At 41.7% G+C, this 19,385-nt stretch overlaps 1 protein-coding gene across 3 annotated transcripts in view; it reads left to right on the top strand.

Annotated features, from left to right (window-relative positions):
- The window catches only part of LOC127006760 (voltage-dependent calcium channel subunit alpha-2/delta-2-like), a 45,190-nt gene that overhangs the window by 10,709 nt on the left and 15,096 nt on the right, over positions 1 to 19,385 (top strand). For 2 of the 3 annotated variants that reach the window (XM_050877041.1, XM_050877040.1), the window contains exons 3-5: positions 14,894 to 15,007; positions 15,560 to 15,761; positions 18,585 to 18,620. In XM_050877041.1, coding sequence (XP_050732998.1) covers positions 14,894 to 15,007; positions 15,560 to 15,761; positions 18,585 to 18,620 — 352 coding nt within the window. The remainder of the gene's footprint in view (positions 1 to 14,893; positions 15,008 to 15,559; positions 15,762 to 18,584; positions 18,621 to 19,385) is intronic. The other variant, XM_050877042.1, reaches the window with a different exon arrangement.

Genomic DNA, 19,385 nt, shown 5'->3' with positions numbered 1-19,385 from the left:
TTGTTTTTTGTCGTTATTATCATCATCATCACCATCCTCATCTTGCTGTTTATACGAGGGAGAGTTTTGAAATGCACGAACGCTAAACTTTTCGCATGCATTCCTTAACTTTTTTTTTCCAGAGTTTTTATTTTTCCAGCGTCACTTTTTCCCGCCGCGTCCATTCCCCGCGTCTTTCCCCTCGCGCGGCCACACTTCCCATCGTCCTCCGTTATCCCGCTCGCCATCGGTTTCCACTTCCACTCCTTTTTTTGTAATTCGGAACACACGTTGTGGGAGAGAACCAGCTAGTATCTTATCGATTCTGGCACCTCCCTCCCCCTCCTCTTCCTCCTCCTCCTGTGCTTCCACCTGCCTTCCTTGCTTGCTTGCTTGTTTTCTTTCTCTTTCTCCCTTTTTTTTGTATTCTTCTCTTCTGCCACTTTCTCCATCGTGATTCTCCAGCATCCTTCTCTCCACCTTTCTTATATTCCTTCTTTGGTTCACTTTTCTCTCCTCCCTCCCCTTCTTCCCCCTTATCATCCGTTCCCTCCATCCTATCTTATCTCCACCCTCCAACCCTCCTCCCCCTACCTTTTCCCTTTTACCTCCTACCCTCGTCCTCACCTGAACACACTCACCCCCCCCCCCACACATACACACACACATACACATACGCACACGCACAGGTACACACGGACGCCCCCATGATGCCTGTAATTAAAGGTTTTGCAGGTAGGGATCCTCTCCAGAGCGTGTCTACCTTTCCAATTAATTCTGTCTCGATCCAGGTATCTTTTTTTTTTTTCACCAATGAATGCACCGACCAATAATTTTCATATATACACGGTGTAGTCGAAGCCCTAAATTGATTTTGCATGTATTTTCGCCAAACCTCGATCATGGATTAATTTTCCCGGTGATAAACACGGATTTGCATACACAAGCCCTGCCTTCCATTACTAAGAGGAGAATCATGTATGTATAATCGCGAGAATATGAGGAAGAGAGTAGATAGGAAGGAGAGAGAGGGAAGGGAAAGAAAGAAAAAGAGGTAGAAAGATATGCAAATAGAAAGGGAAGAGGTAGGAGACAGAGTGCGAGAGGAGAGTTATGCTTAAGTGGGAGGATTTTAATGTGATAAGAAATAACGTTGACATAGGCTGAGTGCCGTGGAGGTGAGGAAGGTGAGAGGGAAGGTAAAGAAAGAGAAAGAGGTTAGAAGGTTTGCAAATATTAGACAGGAAGGGAAGCAGTAAAAAGTAAAAGTGAAAGAGAGAGAGAGTGGGAGAATTATGGTAAAGGGAGAGGATTATAAAGAGATAAGAAATGACATAGACAAAAACACAGACTAAGTAGCGTGGAGATGAAGAAGAGAATAAGTAGACAGGTAAAAAGTAAGGGAGAGAGAGAGAGAGAGAGAGAGAGAGAGAGGAAAGTATTTAAATAGAAAGAAGTAAAAGGAAGAGAGAGGAAGTGAGGCGAATCATCTAAAGTGAGAGAATTTTAAATAGATAAGGAATACATAGACAGGAAGCTTGGTGGTTAAATAAAGAACTGTTTTTACTGACTGACCGACTAACCGTCGACGGATGGATTGGCTGGCTATAAATCCCTCGGCGATCGGATATCAATAGCAGTTTGTTTCTTTTTTTTTTCACAAGACGGAATATCTAAAGACACTGAAATACAAATCCGCGAGAGAAGAATTTACAACATATCAAAAAAGGACTCTCTCTCTCTCTCTCTCTCTCTCTCTCTCTCTCTCTCTCTCTCTCTCTCTCTCTCTCTCTCTCTCTCTCTCTCTCTCTCTCTCTCTCTCTCTCTCTCTCTCTCTCTGCCTCTCAAGTGACTGGGTGATTGGGCGTCTGATCATCTGTTTGTTTGTCCCGGTGCATCTGCCTGTGTGTTTGTGTGTGTGTGTGTGTGTGTGTGTGTGTGTGTGTGTGTGTGTGTGTGTGTGTTTGCGTGTGCGTGTTTTGTGTTAGGTTCCATTACTACCCAACAGAATTAATTACTGACTGACTGACTGGTTGGTATGAAGGCTTTGGTTTGCACTGTGACTGAGTGACTGATTCCCTGACTCACTAGTGGACTTGAGAGAAGCAAGGGAAGGAAGAGGTCACCCAGGAAAGTCAGGCTAATGAGGTCAGTTAATTAGTGCTGTTTGTGAGTGCTTTTCGACTTGGCTTGCTAATTTAATCATCTAAGTCCCCTGTTTGTCTGTCTCCCTATCTGTCTGTCTGTCTATTTATTTGTGTGTGTGTGTGTGTGTGTGTGTGTGTGTGTGTGTGTGTGTATGAGTGTTTCTGTTTGTCTCTGTCTCTCCCTGTGTTTTTCCTCCTCTCTTTCGTCACCCACCCATCTACCCCCCCCCTCACTCACCTACCCCCACCACCACCACACACACACACACACACACGTAATTCGTCTGGTCCAAACAATCAAACAATCAAGAGCAATACTTCAAACAACTCCGACCGAAAAAAAAAATTACACAAATCCTTTTGACTTTGTAATTTGATTGGTGAAGGTATGTAGGCGTCTCTCTCTCTCTCTCTCTCTCTCTCTCTCTCTCTATCTATCTATCTATCTATCTATTTATCTCTATCTGTGTCTATCTATCTATCTATCTATCTATCTTCAAGGACCAGGTCGGGTTGTGTTTATTCATACGAGACTTAATTCTATTGGCTGGTAATCAACGCTATTTAATTGGTCTTTTGAATTTTAGTGGTGTTCAATCCAACAAAATGAAAGGTTGAGACTCGCGGTGATTGTAACCTTTTTGTTTGTTGTTGTCCCTCATTGCAACTTTGTATTATGGAACTTCGAACCTTACTTATATGAACTTGACGTGACTTTTGTAGACTTATACGTGACATTTGAAGCGTGAGACCACCTGGAGGAGCTACAGGAAGATGACAAGGTTAATATAAACTGTGTGGGACTTTGTATAATGGGACCTTGTTGTAATGGACCTTGTAGTATGGGACCTTGTAGAATTGGGATCTTGTAGAATGGGACCTTGTATTATGAGACCTTGTATTATGGGACCTTGTAGAATGGGACCTTGTAGTGTGGGACCTTGTAGAATGGGACCTTGTATTATGGGACCTTGTATATATGGAATTTTGAACTTGACTTGCATGAACTTTGACGTAACTTATATACCCTAAACAGACTTATATGAACCGTATCAATAACTGGAGAAACTGCAAGAGAATGACAAGGAAAGGATGAAATACGTGGGAGTTTAAAAGACTTAGAGACAACAAAGGAAATTCAAAGATGATAAGGGGAGAATTTTTATGACTGAACGAGTGACTTACGATGGGGAGACGTGATGCTGCGGCTGATTAAAAGGAGATAGTGACTTACGAGGGGGTCAGGTGGGGAAGGGAAGAGGGAAGGGGGTTAGTAAAAGGGGAGGGAGGGGGTGGCTGGCATGGTTCAGGAATTGCGTGAAATCAGCTGGAAATTCGTTTTGTCGCCGAGTTAGTTTTGGCTTTTTGTGGTAATGACACACACACACACACACACACACACACACACACACACACACACACACACACACACTCACAAAACCACCCACCTTTCTCTTTACATAATCAACTCTCCCTCCCTCTCTCTCTCCCCCACAATATGCAAAGGTCTTAAGGCATTACAAATAAGCGCTAACAAGATGAATTCAAATGAGTAAAAAAGAGAATCCACGTCTTGCTGAAGCTCCCACGGTCTTTTGGAGAAGTCACGGAGGACGAAGCGATGGAGGAGGAGGAGGAAGAGGAGGAGCAGGAGGAGGAGGAGGAGGAGGAGGCATGGTTGTAGATTCATCCTTCGACACGAACAGAATATTGACAGAGTTTAAGAGGGAGCGTGGCAATATAGATAAACGTGACGTGGAGCGAAAAATGCGTAGACTAAAATGCAATATTGAGAGAGAGAGAGAGAGAGAGAGAGAGAGAGAGAGAGAGAGAGAGAGAGAGAGAGAGAGAGAGAGAGAGAGAAAATGACTAAAGCCGATGGAGTCTGCTGAGTTCCTTGTTGCAGAAGTAAAGAGAGAGAGAGAGAGAGAGAGAGAGAGAGAGAGAGAGAGAGAGAGAGAGAGAGAGAGAGAGAGAGAGAGAGAGAGAGAGAGAGATTTATGAAGGTGGATTATAAATATCTTTGACCCAACCACCGGAGACAGAGAAGAAGATACAGAGAAGGAAGAGGAAGACGAAGAAGAATGACGAAGAGTAAGAAGAAAAGAGGGGAATAATGAAGAAGAGGAAGAAGAGGGAGAATCGATCCTGTTCATTCACCGTCCATGATCTCTTCCAAGATATCTTTTATGAGAGAGAGAGAGAGAGAGAGAGAGAGAGAGAGAGAGAGAGAGAGAGAGAGAGAGAGAGAGAGAGAGAGAGAGAGAGAGAGAGAGAGAGAGAGAGACACGCAGACAGACAGACGAAGAGAGAAACACTAAAGTAAAGGAGAGAAGAGTGGAGGAAGGAGAGAAAAGAGAAGGAGAGAAGTGAAGGAGAAGAATTAAAGGAAGAGGAGGAGAGTTAAACAGCCTTGAGGGAGGAATAGAAGTTTTGTGGAGGAAAGCCGGAGGGATAAAACGGAAGAGAGAGAGAGAGAGAGAGAGAGAGAGAGAGAGAGAGAGAGAGAGAGAGAGAGAGAGAGAGAGAGAGAGAGAATCTAATCATGCAGACAGATATACTGACCGAGATAAACAGACAGACATACAGACAGACAGACGTAAAAAGTGCAAGCCATATTTAGACAAAAAAAAAATAAAGAGGGAGGGAGGGATAGAGAGAGGGAGGAAGGGAATGGGGAGGAAAGGAGAGAGAGGAGAGAGAGAGGGAGAGGGAGAGAGAGAAGGACGGTATAAATGGAGTAAAAAATTAGTGTAGGAAACGAGGGAAGGGGAGATAGGAAGAGAAGAGAGGAGAGGAGGAAATTAAGGTCAGACAGGCAGGCGAGGGGAGGGGAGTGAGAGGAGGGGGAGAGGAGAAGAAGGAAGAAGGGAAGGAGATGTAAGGAAGAGGAAAGAAGAGGGATATAAGGGAGATACAGGGAAGAGGGGGAGGAAAGGTGAAGGAAGGGGAAGAGGGGAGGGAGTGGAGATATGAGCAGGCGAGGAAGAGGGGAGGAGGAGGTTAGAGGGGAGAAAAGGGAAGAAGAAAGAGGGAAGGAAAGGTGAATAAAGGGGGAGAGGAAAAAGAGTAAGAGTGGAGGGAGGAGGAAATGTGGGGAAGAGGGGAGAAGGGGGATGGATGGGAGAAAAGGGGAAAAGAAGGGGAGGATGGAAAAAGGGAGAGAGAAAGGGGGAAGAGGGGAGTATGAAGGGAAGAGAGAATAAGGGATGTGAAGGGGAGAAAGGGAAAAGAGGGAAGGAGGGAGGATAGCTAAGGAAAGGGGAAGAGGGAAGGAGGGAGGATAGCTAAGGAGAGGGGAAGAGGGAAGGAGGGAGGATAGCTAAGGAAAGGGGAAGAGGGAAGTGGGGAGGGAAAGAAAGGAAAGGGGAAATGGGGAAGGCAAAATGACATGTACACATATTCCAGCAAAGTGTAATTTTTAATATGATCTTAATATGATTCTTTTTAATGAGGACGAGTCATGAATATTTTAAACTAATTTTATGCAAACTTCCTTTTTTTCCATAATTTCCTACAAAGTAATCACATCACGAAGCGCGGGGCGGGGCGGATGTTTTTTTTTTTTTTCTTTTTAATGATGTCACGTAACTCAATCTCTTTTCAGTTTAGTTTTTTTTTATCAATTTTCCTTTTTTGTGTGTGTACGGATTTTAATTTCGACGTGTTGGAAGCGATTTTTTCTTTCATTTCTTGGCGTGACTAGAGAGGCTGACATGTTTTTGCCTCATGTTATTAAACATGTGTGTGTGTGTGTGTGTGTGTGTGTGTGTGTGTGTGTGTGTGTGTGTGTGTGTGTGTGTGTGTGTGTGTTTAAGTGAAAGTGGAATGTATTAAAGGAGAGAGGCGGGAAGTGTCAGTCAGTGTATATATTTTTCTTAGCTTCACGAATACCTCCGCTAATAATAACACAACAAATAACACACTGCCTCTATTTATGAGTGTTTGCTTACCTCCGGCTTTTGTGAGTGGAATTCTGCTAAAACTACTTATTAGAAGGCATGGTACAGTGTTTTTATTTATTTTTTTATTTATTTTAGCTGTCCCTGCATGTGCCTTTGTATATATCCTGTTTTCGACTAAGGGCCCATTCTTAATTAAACACTTCGGCGCCCAAGCACATATTTGACAAGGCTTCCGTAGGCGTTTGGGACATTTCCAAGGGATATTCAGCTCCTTGAGACTCTGTTAAGGGAGAGGAATGGAGAGGCGATGCTGAGGGTAGAGAAAATAGATGATAACACTAGTGGTAGTTTGACCCTCCATCTATACCATGGACGCGACAAAACACACATGAAAACCCGATTAATCTCCTTCTCCACCTTTCCAAATAGTTGATGTGACAGGCAGAAGCATCTAATACCACCGATCTAAGTCCTGCCAGAAGACTTTTTTTACGCTCGTCTATACCTGAAGGAACACAGTCTAATCCATTTCACCCGGAGGATCACGAACGAGAATGGTTCCGTTTTCTTAGTTCTTCGTTAAGTTAAGCACTATCGTTAATCAAGTGGCACAAACCTTCATTCCTAAAACAGCATGAAGACAAACGCTAATTTAACATAAGTAATTGAAGAGGAGGAAGAGGAGGAGGAGGAGGACGAGATGAAAGATGCAAGAGAGAGAGAGAGAGAGAGAGAGAGAGAGAGAGAGAGAGAGAGAGAGAGAGAGAGAGAGAGAGAGAGAAAGAGATAATAGAACAGGAAAAGATAACAGGGAAGAATTAAATGTGATAAGAAGTTGGGGGAAGGCGATGCAAGAGGAAGGAATTAGAGAGAAAGGAATTATGGAGATTGGAAGAGAAAAGCAGGAGGAAATAATAACAAAGAGAAAATACAAAGACCCAGACAAGGGAAGTAATAGAGATGGGAGAGCATAAAAAAAGAGACAGAGGGGAAAGAGAAGAGGAGGGATGCGCGCTGAGAGGTCCTAAGAAAGAGGAAATGAGAGAAGAACGAAAAGGAAATGGGTGATATATAGATAAAGGGGAAAAAAGACGAGGAAGTGAATAAAAAAAAGAGGGGAAGAGAGGATAAGTGATGGAAAGGGAGAGAAAGATTTAGGAGGAGGAGGAGGAGGAAGAGGAGAAGAAAAAGAGACTCAAGTAGATGAAGAATAAAAGCAAGGCGAGTGAGGAAGAGGAGGAGGGGAAGAGATGATAAATGATGGAAAAGGAGAGGAAGATTTAGGAGGAAGAGGAGAAGAGGAGAAGAAAAGGAAGACTCAAGTAGACAAAGTATAAAAGCAAGGCGAGGAGGAACAGGAGGAGGGGAAGAGAGGATAAATGATGGAAAGGGAAGCGAAGATTGAGGAGGAGGAGGAGGAGGAGGAGGAGGAAGAGGAGAAGAAAATAAAAATTCAAGTAGATGAGGGATAAAAGCAAGGGAGGTTAAGAGGAAGAGGAGGAGGAGGGGGAGGAGGAGGAAGAAGAGGAGGAGGAGCTTCCAAGTTTATTAGCTGCTGTTGGAGTTGTTTTGAAGAGGCGGCGTCATGTGTCTCTGTCTCCCGTGTCCCTTTAGTGAGATGAGGAGAAAAAGGAGTCACCATCAGCATCAGCCAGCCATTACTAACCTTTCCCCACATCTTCCACCACCTCTCTGTCTGATGCTGTAAGTTTATCTCCCCACTTGTTTCTCTATCTTCCCTGACTTTCACACTTTTGGGTCTGTGTCTAGAGTTTCAGCGTCTTACTCGTCTCATACGCATAATCATATACTGCTTGCCTTATTTTTCGATCGGGTTTTTCTTGTCTATACTTCGCATTTGGTATCTTCAAGTTCTTGCGCTTTTCTGCCTTCAGGAGCGAGTCAGGTGCAGTGAAGTGAGTTTTCCTCGCTCCTGTTGTATCGTAAGATAAGTTTATGGGCGAAGTTTAGTCTTATTCAGCTCCTTGAGACTCTGTAAAGGGGGAGAAATGGAGAGGCGATGCTGAGGGTAGAGAAGATAAATGATGAAAGGAGAGGAGAGAAGATTAAAGGGAACAGATTAGATTAAAGGAAGGGTGGAAGGAAGGGTGAATTAGAGAAGGGAGAGGGGTTGATGTAGAAAGGAGATGTAAGAGGAGAACAGAAGGGTAGAGGAGAGTAAACAATAATCTGTTCAAACGAAGTGCTCATCTGGCGCCTAAATATCGTTTTACACAAGCTTACATTTAGTTCAACATCATTAAAGTCTCGGGAAATCCTCAGTCACATTTAGTAATAGGAAGGTGATCAACAGTAGGTTTTTCAGTAAGATTTCAACCCAAGTGTCAATACTTATATGACGAGCAGTGTATAAAGACAGCTACGTTACCTAGACAGTGACGCGTGAAAGTCTACGGACACAACCAGTCACGTTTGCATTACTCAACGAACAATGCAAACATCCAATCTTGCTCGTGTGATATCTTCCCATCTCTTCCTCTATTATGTGAAATTTTCCATGTTTCCTCATCATCATTGTTATTATCATGGCGTGTTCTGTCTTTGAGTATTCTGAGATCATTGTATTGCCGTCACTAAATATCTACTTATCCCGCTTTCTCCTTGCCTGTTTTCTCATTTGTCAGCTTCCTCTTTAGCTTGCAGACTTCCTCGCGAGGTAATTATTATGCCTTGATCTGTCTTCGAGTTTCCTGAGCTCTTTTTAATTAAGAGGAAGAGGAGGCTTTTTGAAGACTGTGGAAGGGATTTGTGGAAGAGGAGGAAGAGATTGGCAGGAGTGGAGGTGGAGGAGAAGAATCAGGGTGAAGCATTTCCTCGAGAGAAGACGAGGGAGAAAAGTTTGTAAAAAGAATGAGGAAAGTTGACTACGTAGCAGGCGCGGAGGGAAGGGGAGGAAAAGTGGAAAGAAGACAGGAGAGGAAGAAAGAATGGAAGAGACTTGAAGAGGCATGGAATATTGAGTAGATCCAAACCTAAAGGAAAAGTAAGGAAAGAAAACATAGGAAGAGAAAATGAAAGAGTGACCTGAAAAGAGAAGGAAACTTGAGAAATATGCAATCATAAATAAAGAAAAGAAACAAAATAGAGGAAAAAGCATGGGATTAAGAGGCTTGAAAAGATTAAGAAAGCTGAGTAAAAGGCAAACACAAAAAGAAAACAAGAAAGAAGGTAGAAAAGGAAAGAGAGGAAGAAAGAATAAAAAAGAAAACTTAGAAGACGTGGAGGAGATTAAAGAAGTTTTTAGCATTGAGGAAAAAAAAAAAGATGAAGGCTGGAAGAAAGTTGAAGGAAGAAAGAATGAAATAGAAGAAGTTGAAGAAGTCGTAAAGTTAAAGAGACTTTTGTCATAGTTCCCTGAGGCATCTCGCTCTTCCTCTTCCTTCATCTTCCGTAGAGGTAACTTTAAAGTGAGCCCCCAGGTAAACACGGCTTACCTGCAGAAGGGCGAGGAGGAGGAAGAGGGAGAGGAAGTTTAAGAGGAGGAGGAAGAAGAAGAAGAAGAAGAAGAAGAAGAAGAAGAAGAAGAAGAAGAAGAAGAAGAAGAAGAAGAAGAAGAAGAAGCAGAAGGAAAGAGGAAGAAAAAGAGGGAGTTTAATAGGAGGAGGACCTGGCGAGTAAACAAAAAAAAGTAATAAGAAAAAAAAACAAAGACGAAAGAGAACGAAAATAAACGAGGAATAGAAAAACAGGAGCGGAAGCGAAAAGAGGAAAAGACAGAAAGAGGAGGAACTGAAGGTAATAAAACTAAGACCCCCAAAAAGACGAAAAAAGCAAGTAATAATAAGGAAAAAAAGAACAAAGGAAAAGGAGGAAGAAAAAGCAGAAAAAGGAGGAGGAGGAGGAGGAGGAGGAGGAGGAGGAGGAGGAGGAGGTAGTGCTTATCAGTTCTGCTGTGGGAGCTGTGGAGAGAGAGAGAGAGAGAGAGAGAGAGAGAGAGAGAGAGAGAGAGAGAGAGAGAGAGAGAGAGAGAGAGAGAGAGCATCTTGGAGCTTAGGATGAGTCTGGGAAGAAGAGGAGAGGGAGGGAGAAGGAGTGGAAGAAGGGGCTAGTATTGGCAGAGGGAGAGGAAGGGGGAGGGGAATGGGAAGGGGAGGGGAAAGGGAAGGGGGAGGGAGAGGGAGTGGGAGGGGAATGGGAAGGGGGAGGGAAAGGAAGGGGAGGGGAAAGGGAAGGGGGAGGGAGAAGGAGGGGGGGGGGGGAATGGGAGGGTTGAGATGGTTCGATGGGACGTGACATTTGGGTCGCTAAAGGTTACAATTATCCTTCCTGGTTAGTTCTTTCGCGTGTGCAGACGATGGTGGTTCTATACAAGGCATAAAGTAAATAAAGGGGTGAATGCAAAAAACTGCGAGGCTCTTATGACTATTACGTCTCTCCAATTATCCTAGAGTGAAATTAATTACATTTGTTTACCGTTTTTCTTTAATGAGATGCCAATAAAAGAATGGGTATTTGCATCTATAAGTTCATTTTATGTGGAGTACAAAGCTGAGAAGTAGTTTTGCAGCACTTGTTTTATCTGCATCAGAGCAAAGAAAAATGATAACATATTGACGATTTATCCTTATCCGCAAGAAGAAAAAAAAGCTCCATTGTCTGCTTTGCCTAATCAGTCTCTGCTTCTCAGTGTCTGTTTCCAAGTGTCTGTATAAAAATAAAAGATAATGATACTGTACTCGATTTGCTGGAAAGAAAAAAAAACATCACCTTGCTTGCCTGACCTTTCACTATGCCTCTGTCTGTTGCTACCTGTCTATATAAAGAGAGAAAAATATTGATTCTATACTCGATTTGCAAGAAAGAAAAATATACACCACATTGCTTCTCTTGTCTGACATTTCACTACGCCTCTATCTGTTTCTACTTGTCTAAATATCCACTTAAAGATGCCTCCGTCTCTCGTGGGCTGGAGTTGGTTAGAGGTTTGTCTCCTTAGCGCTGAGGGGGAAAAAATATATAAAAAAGGTCTGCATATAATAGGCAACGGCACACACACACCTGTTTCTACCTGTCTACTTATCTACCTGAGTATGCCTCCGTCTCTCGTGGGCTGGAGTTGGTTAGAGGTTTGTCTCCTTAGCGCTGAGGGTGAAAAAATAAAAAAAAAGGTCTGCACACGATAGGCAGCGGCACACCCACCCACTACAGTAAAAGTGTTGGAGGTTTTCCCACGTTTGTGCTCAGGGCAAAAAAAAAAAAGGATAAAAAAAGAAGTGTCTGCATGTAAGGTGAAAAAAACGAGAGTAAGTGCTTTTTGTTATGTTTTCCTTCCTCTCTTTCTCTTTTTCTCCCTCGCCTTGGCCATATGCAGCACGCGCGAGAGCTGTAGAAAAGGCTGAATATGTTCTTTATTTCACTTCTCTGAAAACGCTCGTGTGTGTGTGTGTGTGTGTGTGTGTGTGTGTGTGTGTGTGTGTGTGTGTGTGTGTGTGTGTGTGTGTGTGTGTGTGTGTGTGTGTGTGTGTGTGTGTTCCCTTCACGTTGAGCAAAGGAATAAACAAACAGAAAAGGACGAGAAGGCTTTTTATTTTTGCTAATCTCGTTCTTATCTTTCGTAAGGCACGCGCGATGAAATGGGCGAGGAGAGCCTGTGTGTGTGTGTGTGTGTGTGTGTGTGTGTGTGTGTGTGTGTGTGTGTGTGTTGGTTAGTTCCCCGTAATCTCATACCCGTCCGTTCCCTTCCGCGATTATAAGAAAGCAAAGTCTTGGAAGGGTTTCATCTCTTTAATGATCCTCCGTTTTCTTTACCGTCGATTCCAAAGGGGTCACTCGCAGATGAATAAATAAAGGGGTTAATTGCATTACTTCCTTGAATAATAGACGAGTCCCTGCATTATAAGAGCACACGTGAAAAATGGTCGTCATGTGTTATCTCCTTCATCGTTCTATGCGTTCTTTCGTCATTTCCAAGAGGGGCGTGAGAGGGCAATGGACGAGGAGTGTTTTTTTTTTTTTTGCATCACTTCTGAAAAAAAAAGTTCTGTGGTTAAGAAAAGAAAATAACATAAAGCAAAGTGGGGAAAAGTCTTCCATAATTCTGTTTTTTTCTTTCATCGTTTCCAAGAGAAGAGAATGAGAGAATAAAATGAGGGAGGTGGTTGGCTGCGTTACTTCTCTGAAAGGAGCGACACACACACACACACACACACACACACACACACACACACACACACACACACACACACACAAATAGAACATGTCCCCGGCGCATCAGATTTCTCATTTCTTTGTGTTGTCGCTCACTCGCCATTTGAGTCTTCCGTGGAAACGACCCACGCGGGCAAAGTAAACGTGATCGCATAAAACTGACGGACCAGAAAAAGTCTAACACTCCAGAACCCAAGAGGGACAAACATCAAAGAAAACTTCTCATATCCAGTCCCCGGGAGAGAGAGAGAGAGAGAGAGAGAGAGAGAGAGAGAGAGAGAGAGAGAGAGAGAGAGAGAGAGAGAGAGAGAGAGAGAGAGAGACGGAGAGGGAGAAGGGAAGGGAAGGGGAGGCGTTCAAGGGAGAGAAAAAGAGTGAGAGCGAATGAAAAACGTGGGTTGAAAAAATCATATAGGGAATTGGAGGCTCTTAGAGAGAGAGAGAGAGAGAGAGAGAGAGAGAGAGAGAGAGAGAGAGAGAGAGAGAGAGAGAGAGAGAGAGAGAGAGATGAGCCCCACACCTCCATTCAGGGCGAGGAGAAAGAGCTGGCAGGGACTTGCATCGCTTGAAAGTGGATGAAGAAGCTTTCCCTTGAGGACGAAAATGCTTCAAATAACCTAAACATTGGAGGAGGAGGAGGAGGAGTGAGAAGAAGAAGAAGAAGAAGAAGAAGAAGAAGAAGAAGAAGAAGAAGAAGTAGTAGAAGAGAAGGAGGAGGATGAAGAGGAGAAGTTTGAGTTTGAGTTAAAATTGGAGAAGAAGAGAAAAAGAAAGAAAGAAAAAAGAATTAATGAATGAATGAAAGAAAGAAAAAAAGGGGAAAAAAAAGGAAAACGGGGAGATCAAAGAGTGTAACCGCAAAAAATAACCTTTATAAAAATTTCCAACCTGTGTGTGTGTGTGTGTGTGTGTGTGTGTGTGTGTGTTTTGTGCTCTTTTCTTTTTTCCTTTGTTGAGGCGTTTTAATGGAGATCCCGAGAGTTATCAATCAAGTCGATGGTTATAAGCTGTCGAGACACGTGAAGAGCAAATGACCATCTCTCGCGGCAGCATCGTTATCATCAATCAGCCGTGTGCTCTCTCTCCATACCAGTAATTCAAAAAAGTTTCCATTATTTCCTCATTTTGTATTAGCTGAAAAAAGGCTCTTGAAATGCGTAGAGTTATATCCTGCATACATTTGGGTGAAAAGGAAGGTTTATGCTGCTGTAATGAATTTGTAATGACTTTGGTAATAAGAACAAGGAAAAGAATGAAAGGGAACAAATAAGAAAAGAGGGAAAGGGTAGCGTTTTGTGGACATATTAGAAAAAGAATATATACAGTGGCAGAATGGAAGGATTAAAAAGAATGAAAGAAAGAATGAAATAATAGAGCAATATAAGAACGGACGAAGAAAGGTAGAATGGAAGGAAAATGGGAAAGGACGTAAACAGGAAGGGAGGAAGGGAGAAACAAATAAGGAAAGATGGATAAAAGTGAAAGAATAGAGCTGTGTAGGAAAGGAAGGATGGAAAAATGGAAGGAAAGGACGAAAGGACTAATAAAGGAAGTGAGGAAGTAAGGAATAAATAAGAAAGATTGGATAAAGGAATGAAAGAATAGAACAGTGAGGAACGGAGGAAGGAAGGAAGGATGTAAGAAAAAGAGGAAATGTGAAATAAAGGAAGGCAAGATGTAAGAAATTAGAAAGAAATGATGGATAAATGAATTGAGGAATGCAAGAAGGAAGGAAAATAACAAGAAAAAGAAGTAGAATGAAGCAGTATTAGAATGAGCAGAGGAAGGAGGAAAGAACTGAAGGAAGGAAGAAAGGATGGAAGGAAGAATGGATAATAGAATGAATGAAAGCAAGAAGAAAGGAAGGTCGAAAATATGAAAGAAAGGGAGAGAATGAATCGATGTGAGAATGTGTAGGAAGGATGAAAGGATTGAAGGAAGGAAGAAAGGAAGGAAGGAAGACAGGAGAGCAACAAGAAGAGAAGTGGCTGGGTGGAAAGTTCCCTCCTGTCAAAGTTGCGTCGAGGAAAATAAGAAAAAGAGGGAAAAAAAGATGAGTTTCGACACAACGCGAGAGGAAAAAGTTTTAATGCATTTTCCCGCCGTTGTTGTTGTTGTTGTTGTTGTTCTTGTGGTGGTGGTGGTGGTGGTTGCTTTTGTTGTTGTTCCTGTTATGTTTTTTTTTATTATTGTTTGCAGTCGTTGTTGCTATTGTTGCTGTTTTTTCTTTTTTATTTTATTTCTTTATGTATTTCATTCTTTTGTCGTTCTCATTCTCTCTATTTTTCTTCTTTTTCTTGTTCTTCTTCTTGTTCTTGTTCTTCTTCTTCTTCTTTTACATTCTGGTTCCTTGAAAAGTAGGACGTGACTATTAGTTTTTCCTTTCTCTTTTCACACCTTCATCTTTTATGTAACAATTCTCTCTCTCTCTCTCTCTCTCTCTCAAAGAAGAAGAAGAAGAAGAAGAAGAAGAAGAAGAAGAAGAAAAAGAAGAAGAAACAGAAAAAGAAGAAGAAGAAGAAGAAGAAGAAGAAGAAGAAGAAGAAGAAGAAAAAAGAAACTCAAAACTTCCCGCAAAATCTCAAAGGCGATCTCGCAGCAATACCTAACTCTTTTGTCCTCCGTGTAGCCTTTCCATTCCTCCATCGTGAGGCCCCAAAGGATCTGACACGACGCTGTTTTCTTCCCTCACAGGACCTGAATGGCGACCCCAACGTGAGCATCAAGTCTGTGTACCTCCGGACGATGGCGGAAGACATGGCGAACGGCATCCGCGATCTCTTCGCCTCCAAACACAGCGCTCTCCAGGTTTGTTGCTGTTGCTGTTGCTATTTTCCTTTTTTTTCTTTTCTTTTGTTTTTTTGTGCATTTATTCCTTTTGTAGTCGTCGTTAATTTTGTTTTCTGCTGTCTTCTTTTTCGTCTTGTTCTTATTCTTTTTCTTATTCTTCTTCCCTACTCGTTTCCACGTTTTGTTTTATATTTTCCTTATATGTTCATTCACTTTTTACTCACCTCATACTCAGTTTTACTTCATTACTCACTCCTTTGTCACTCTTAATGGGGGCCTTTACAGTCAGCACTATGTCATTTGATCCCACCCTGAAATGTCGTAGTACGTTGCCTCACAGCCCTTTTAACCCGAGAAAGCCCAATGAGATGTATTGCTTTCTCACCTCCTACAAGCCTCCTTCTCCTACTTTTAGCTTATACAGTGCTGCTCCCTACCAAAATTCAGTTTAGAAAGTACCATATTCATTTCTTTTTCACCCTTCCTGTACTTCTTGCTATCATTTCCCTTATTCTGTACACGCTTCTCCCCCACCTCTCCCTCACCGCCTCTCCTTCACATCCCTAACAGAAAATCGTGGAGCTGCTGGAGGACGCCACGACCATCTACATCTGGAACGACAATCTGAACCTCAACACCTCCCGGCCGCTGCTCATGAAGGACCTCACCGACCTCGACGCCTCCAACGCCAGCCACTTCGACGAGCGGCTCGGCGTGGCGGTGCGGCACAACGTTTCCGGCATCCACGTCCCCCTCGAGGTCTACGAAGGATGTGAGTGGCTGAGGATTATGTGTTAATTGCTGTTGCTCTTTCGTCCTTCTCTTCTTCCTCGTTGTCTTCTTATATCGCCTCCCTCTCTCCCCTGTTTAGTTTTATTTGCACAAGTTTTCATACTCGTCATTTTTATTCATTTCTTCTCATTTTATTCATGTTGACATCCATCGTCCCTTTCTTTTCTTTCTTTCTTTGGGTAATATGGGATTTTCGTTTTGTTTAATTTGGCTTTTTTTTTATGATTGTGTTCGTGATTTCAAGTTTCATTTACATGTATTGTTTTGGGGGGGGTATTGTCTTTATGCTCCTGTTTTCATCATCAATAGAAACACTTTTTTTTTAGGGGGGGGGGGGGGGGTAATTGGACATCCAGGTTTAATTAAGCCACTGATTACTGTGACCAAACACCATTCATCTCCCTCGCCACGCCACCGAGCCTTGCTGTGTGGCGTTATGGGCCTGGGGGAGCCACAGGAGCCAGCCTCGAGCCACTGGGACCTTATTACAGGGAAAGGAGAGGCGGGGGTAACAGTTACTGCCTCCCTGTTATGTATTGCACACACACACACACACACACACACACACACATAGGTACATATACAAAAAAAAAGCTGGCTCAATCACAGGATAAAGGGACTAGCTGATGCACTATGTCATATTATTTCATACCTTATAATATTTATGTATATATTTATTTTATTTATTATTCATATATTTATTTATTTATTTAATCTTTTTATGTGTTTTTTCCATTTGGTACAGGGGTATTCTGCACTGTGGGTGGTGCAAAATATTTGAGATTTCAAGGCCCATAAAATGCCTTGCATGGTATATTAAACTTTATTTTACTTGTGCTAGAGAGCTGTGCCATGCCAGGAACACATGAAAGGCTTATTCAGTGAGGAGAGGCTGAGCATGACTATAGTGGCATCAGGTGGTGTTGTGTTGTGTTGTGCTGCGCCTGAACGTGTGTGTTGCTGGATGTGTGTGTTGCTGAGTATTTGTTGTCCATGGCCCTGACGTGTCCCACGCTGGAGTGAGAAATTGCTATAAAGGTGTATGTGAGGCGGCGAATGGATGATTTGCTAACATTGTTTTCATGTTTGAATTTGAAAGCATGTTTCCTTTTCTTCCATGCTAGGGCACTCAGGCTGCCAAACGTCTATGGAAGTCATACTCTAATAAAAGAATTCTATTATGTATATGAATACAGATTTACTATTCATGGGTTGCAAAATTCTTATGCAAAGCACTAGTTTCTAAATAATACTGTAATGCTTCTTTTTATCTGTGTTCTGTATCAAATTATTTCTCCCAGTTGATTATTTCCATGACAAAATTAAAATGTTTCTCACTCCAGTCTGGTCAGGCTTGACCCGCACACTTGCAAGGTAGAGGTGGCAGCATTACTTTGGCTCCTCAGGGATGTGTTGTGATGTGGTGCAAGTCGTGCTTCATAGATACACTGTAGCAGTAGAGGATCTTTCAGCGCTTTTCTACCTGGCAGAGTCACATATATACATCCTCTTTTGCCTAAGTAAATTATTAGTTTGAATATATTAATGTATGAGCTGTACAGTTTCAAGATCAGAAAATATTAGTTTCCGCCTCTGCCTTGAACATTGTGCCGTGGCTGCAAGGAAAGAATCAATATATTTTCTTACCCTGAGACTATAAAGATGAGAGGCATCCCTTCCGTGGTGCCCTGGGGTAGCCATCATCAGAACAGCTTTATAGTTCATATAGATTCTGTGGAAAAATCTTCAGTACACATCAAAAGTTTGAGGGTGTTGCCCTCAGCAAGATTTTCCTGAGGCCTTGAAGCCTGCGGCCAAGAGATGCTTCGTGCCAGTGTACCATGACCCAAGTGTTGCCAGCTGCCACCTTAGGGGTTCTCCTGCTCTTCTTCACCACATGATCTGAAACATTAAGATGATCCTATTTCAGTTCTTGAGCTAACTTTACATTACTCATATCCATGTAGCAGTGGGTATGCATATCACCTCAAAGTTGTATCACTACATACAGTACATACTTTTCTTGTTCACATCTTGTTTCATTGCTGTTGTTTTTGCTTCGTGATACTTTAGAATTTTATGAGTTGGTTGCACACTTTTTGTTTCAGTCATCCACGAATGGTCGTGTAAATACCAGGTTTTTTTTCCAACATGGCTGCATTTTTCTTGCAAATTATAAGATGTACAAATCCATGGCTACTTGCTGAGTCTGACAAAACCAAAGAGACATTTTGCAAGTCTACTCATGCACATTGCTGTAAATACAAGGCATACTTTATGTGTACAATTATTGTGTTAATTATTCATAATGCTGCAGACACTGTTACTTGTCCCCCCTCCTGTCTCATGGCTTACCCTGAACCCCTAGGCGTGGTGAGTCGCTGTGCTAGATGACGGTGTGAATGTAGATCAGTGTTTTCACAAACATCACTTAATTTATTTTGAGGAAACAGACAGTGAGTGATATTGTTCCATGCCTGCAATTTCAAGTTGCTATATAGAGATTTTTTAATGTTTGATATATGTCAAAACACTGATGTTGATATCTGTTTAATAGACTCATGCATATTTTTTAGCAGGACAGTATCAGCGGCTGGTGGTGGCAGTGCAGCATATTGACGGTTTTCTCAGTTAAATTGAGCCTTAGATCCATCACTCAGTATATATTAAATGATAAGGCTTTGATATGACAGCATCTTGCCTTTGATCAGGTCATGAGCATTAAATCAATCCAAGTAGAAGCCTTGAAGGAATTATACATCTAAGACTCATTGTGACTGATGAATGTTCGTTTCTGTTGTAGGGTTATGGCCCAACATCAGGGAGCTTAGGGAGCAGGGTATGTGTTGAACACCCTCCTCAGGGACATTCAGCTTGGAGTCACCACCCTCCCAGAACAATCCCATATATACAATTATCATTCTTATTCTTGTATTCTACAAGTGTACTACAATACCCATCTTGTAGATATGAGGACCCAGTCCTCATGTTTTCCATATTTAAAGCATGTCCATGGGTGTGGTGGTGAGGCCGCTGTGCCCTCAGGAGGCTCACAGAGGTTTTCTGTAGGGTAGACCCTTCTAACCAAGACCCGATGCTGTGTTATGGTTTGTCAGAACTGTTCTCCTCACTGCTTCTAGTGAAACGTTTTTGATTTTATTATATTTACAATCAGAGTTATCTGGCAATTCTAACCTCATGTTTCATGAAATCTGCTCAGAGCTGGTTTTAAAATCAATATGCATACTAAAAATCAATACAATATATATATATATATATATATATATATATATATATATATATATATATATATATATATATATATATATATATATATATATATATATATATATATATATATATATATATATATATATATATATATATATATATATATATATATATATATATATATATATATATATATATATATATATATATATATATATATATATATATATATATATATATATATATATATATATATATATATATATATATATACAGAGTCTAATTCTAATTGTTTTTACTGAAAGATAGTATAGTTTCCTGTGATGGGTTTGCACATCACATTTTGAAACACTGTTCACACAAGAATGGTTTT

This window comes from Eriocheir sinensis, chromosome 33 (assembly GCF_024679095.1).
Source record: "Eriocheir sinensis breed Jianghai 21 chromosome 33, ASM2467909v1, whole genome shotgun sequence".
In the NCBI taxonomy this organism is placed as follows: domain Eukaryota; kingdom Metazoa; phylum Arthropoda; class Malacostraca; order Decapoda; family Varunidae; genus Eriocheir; species Eriocheir sinensis.
This window is presented reverse-complemented; position numbering and strand designations above follow the sequence as displayed.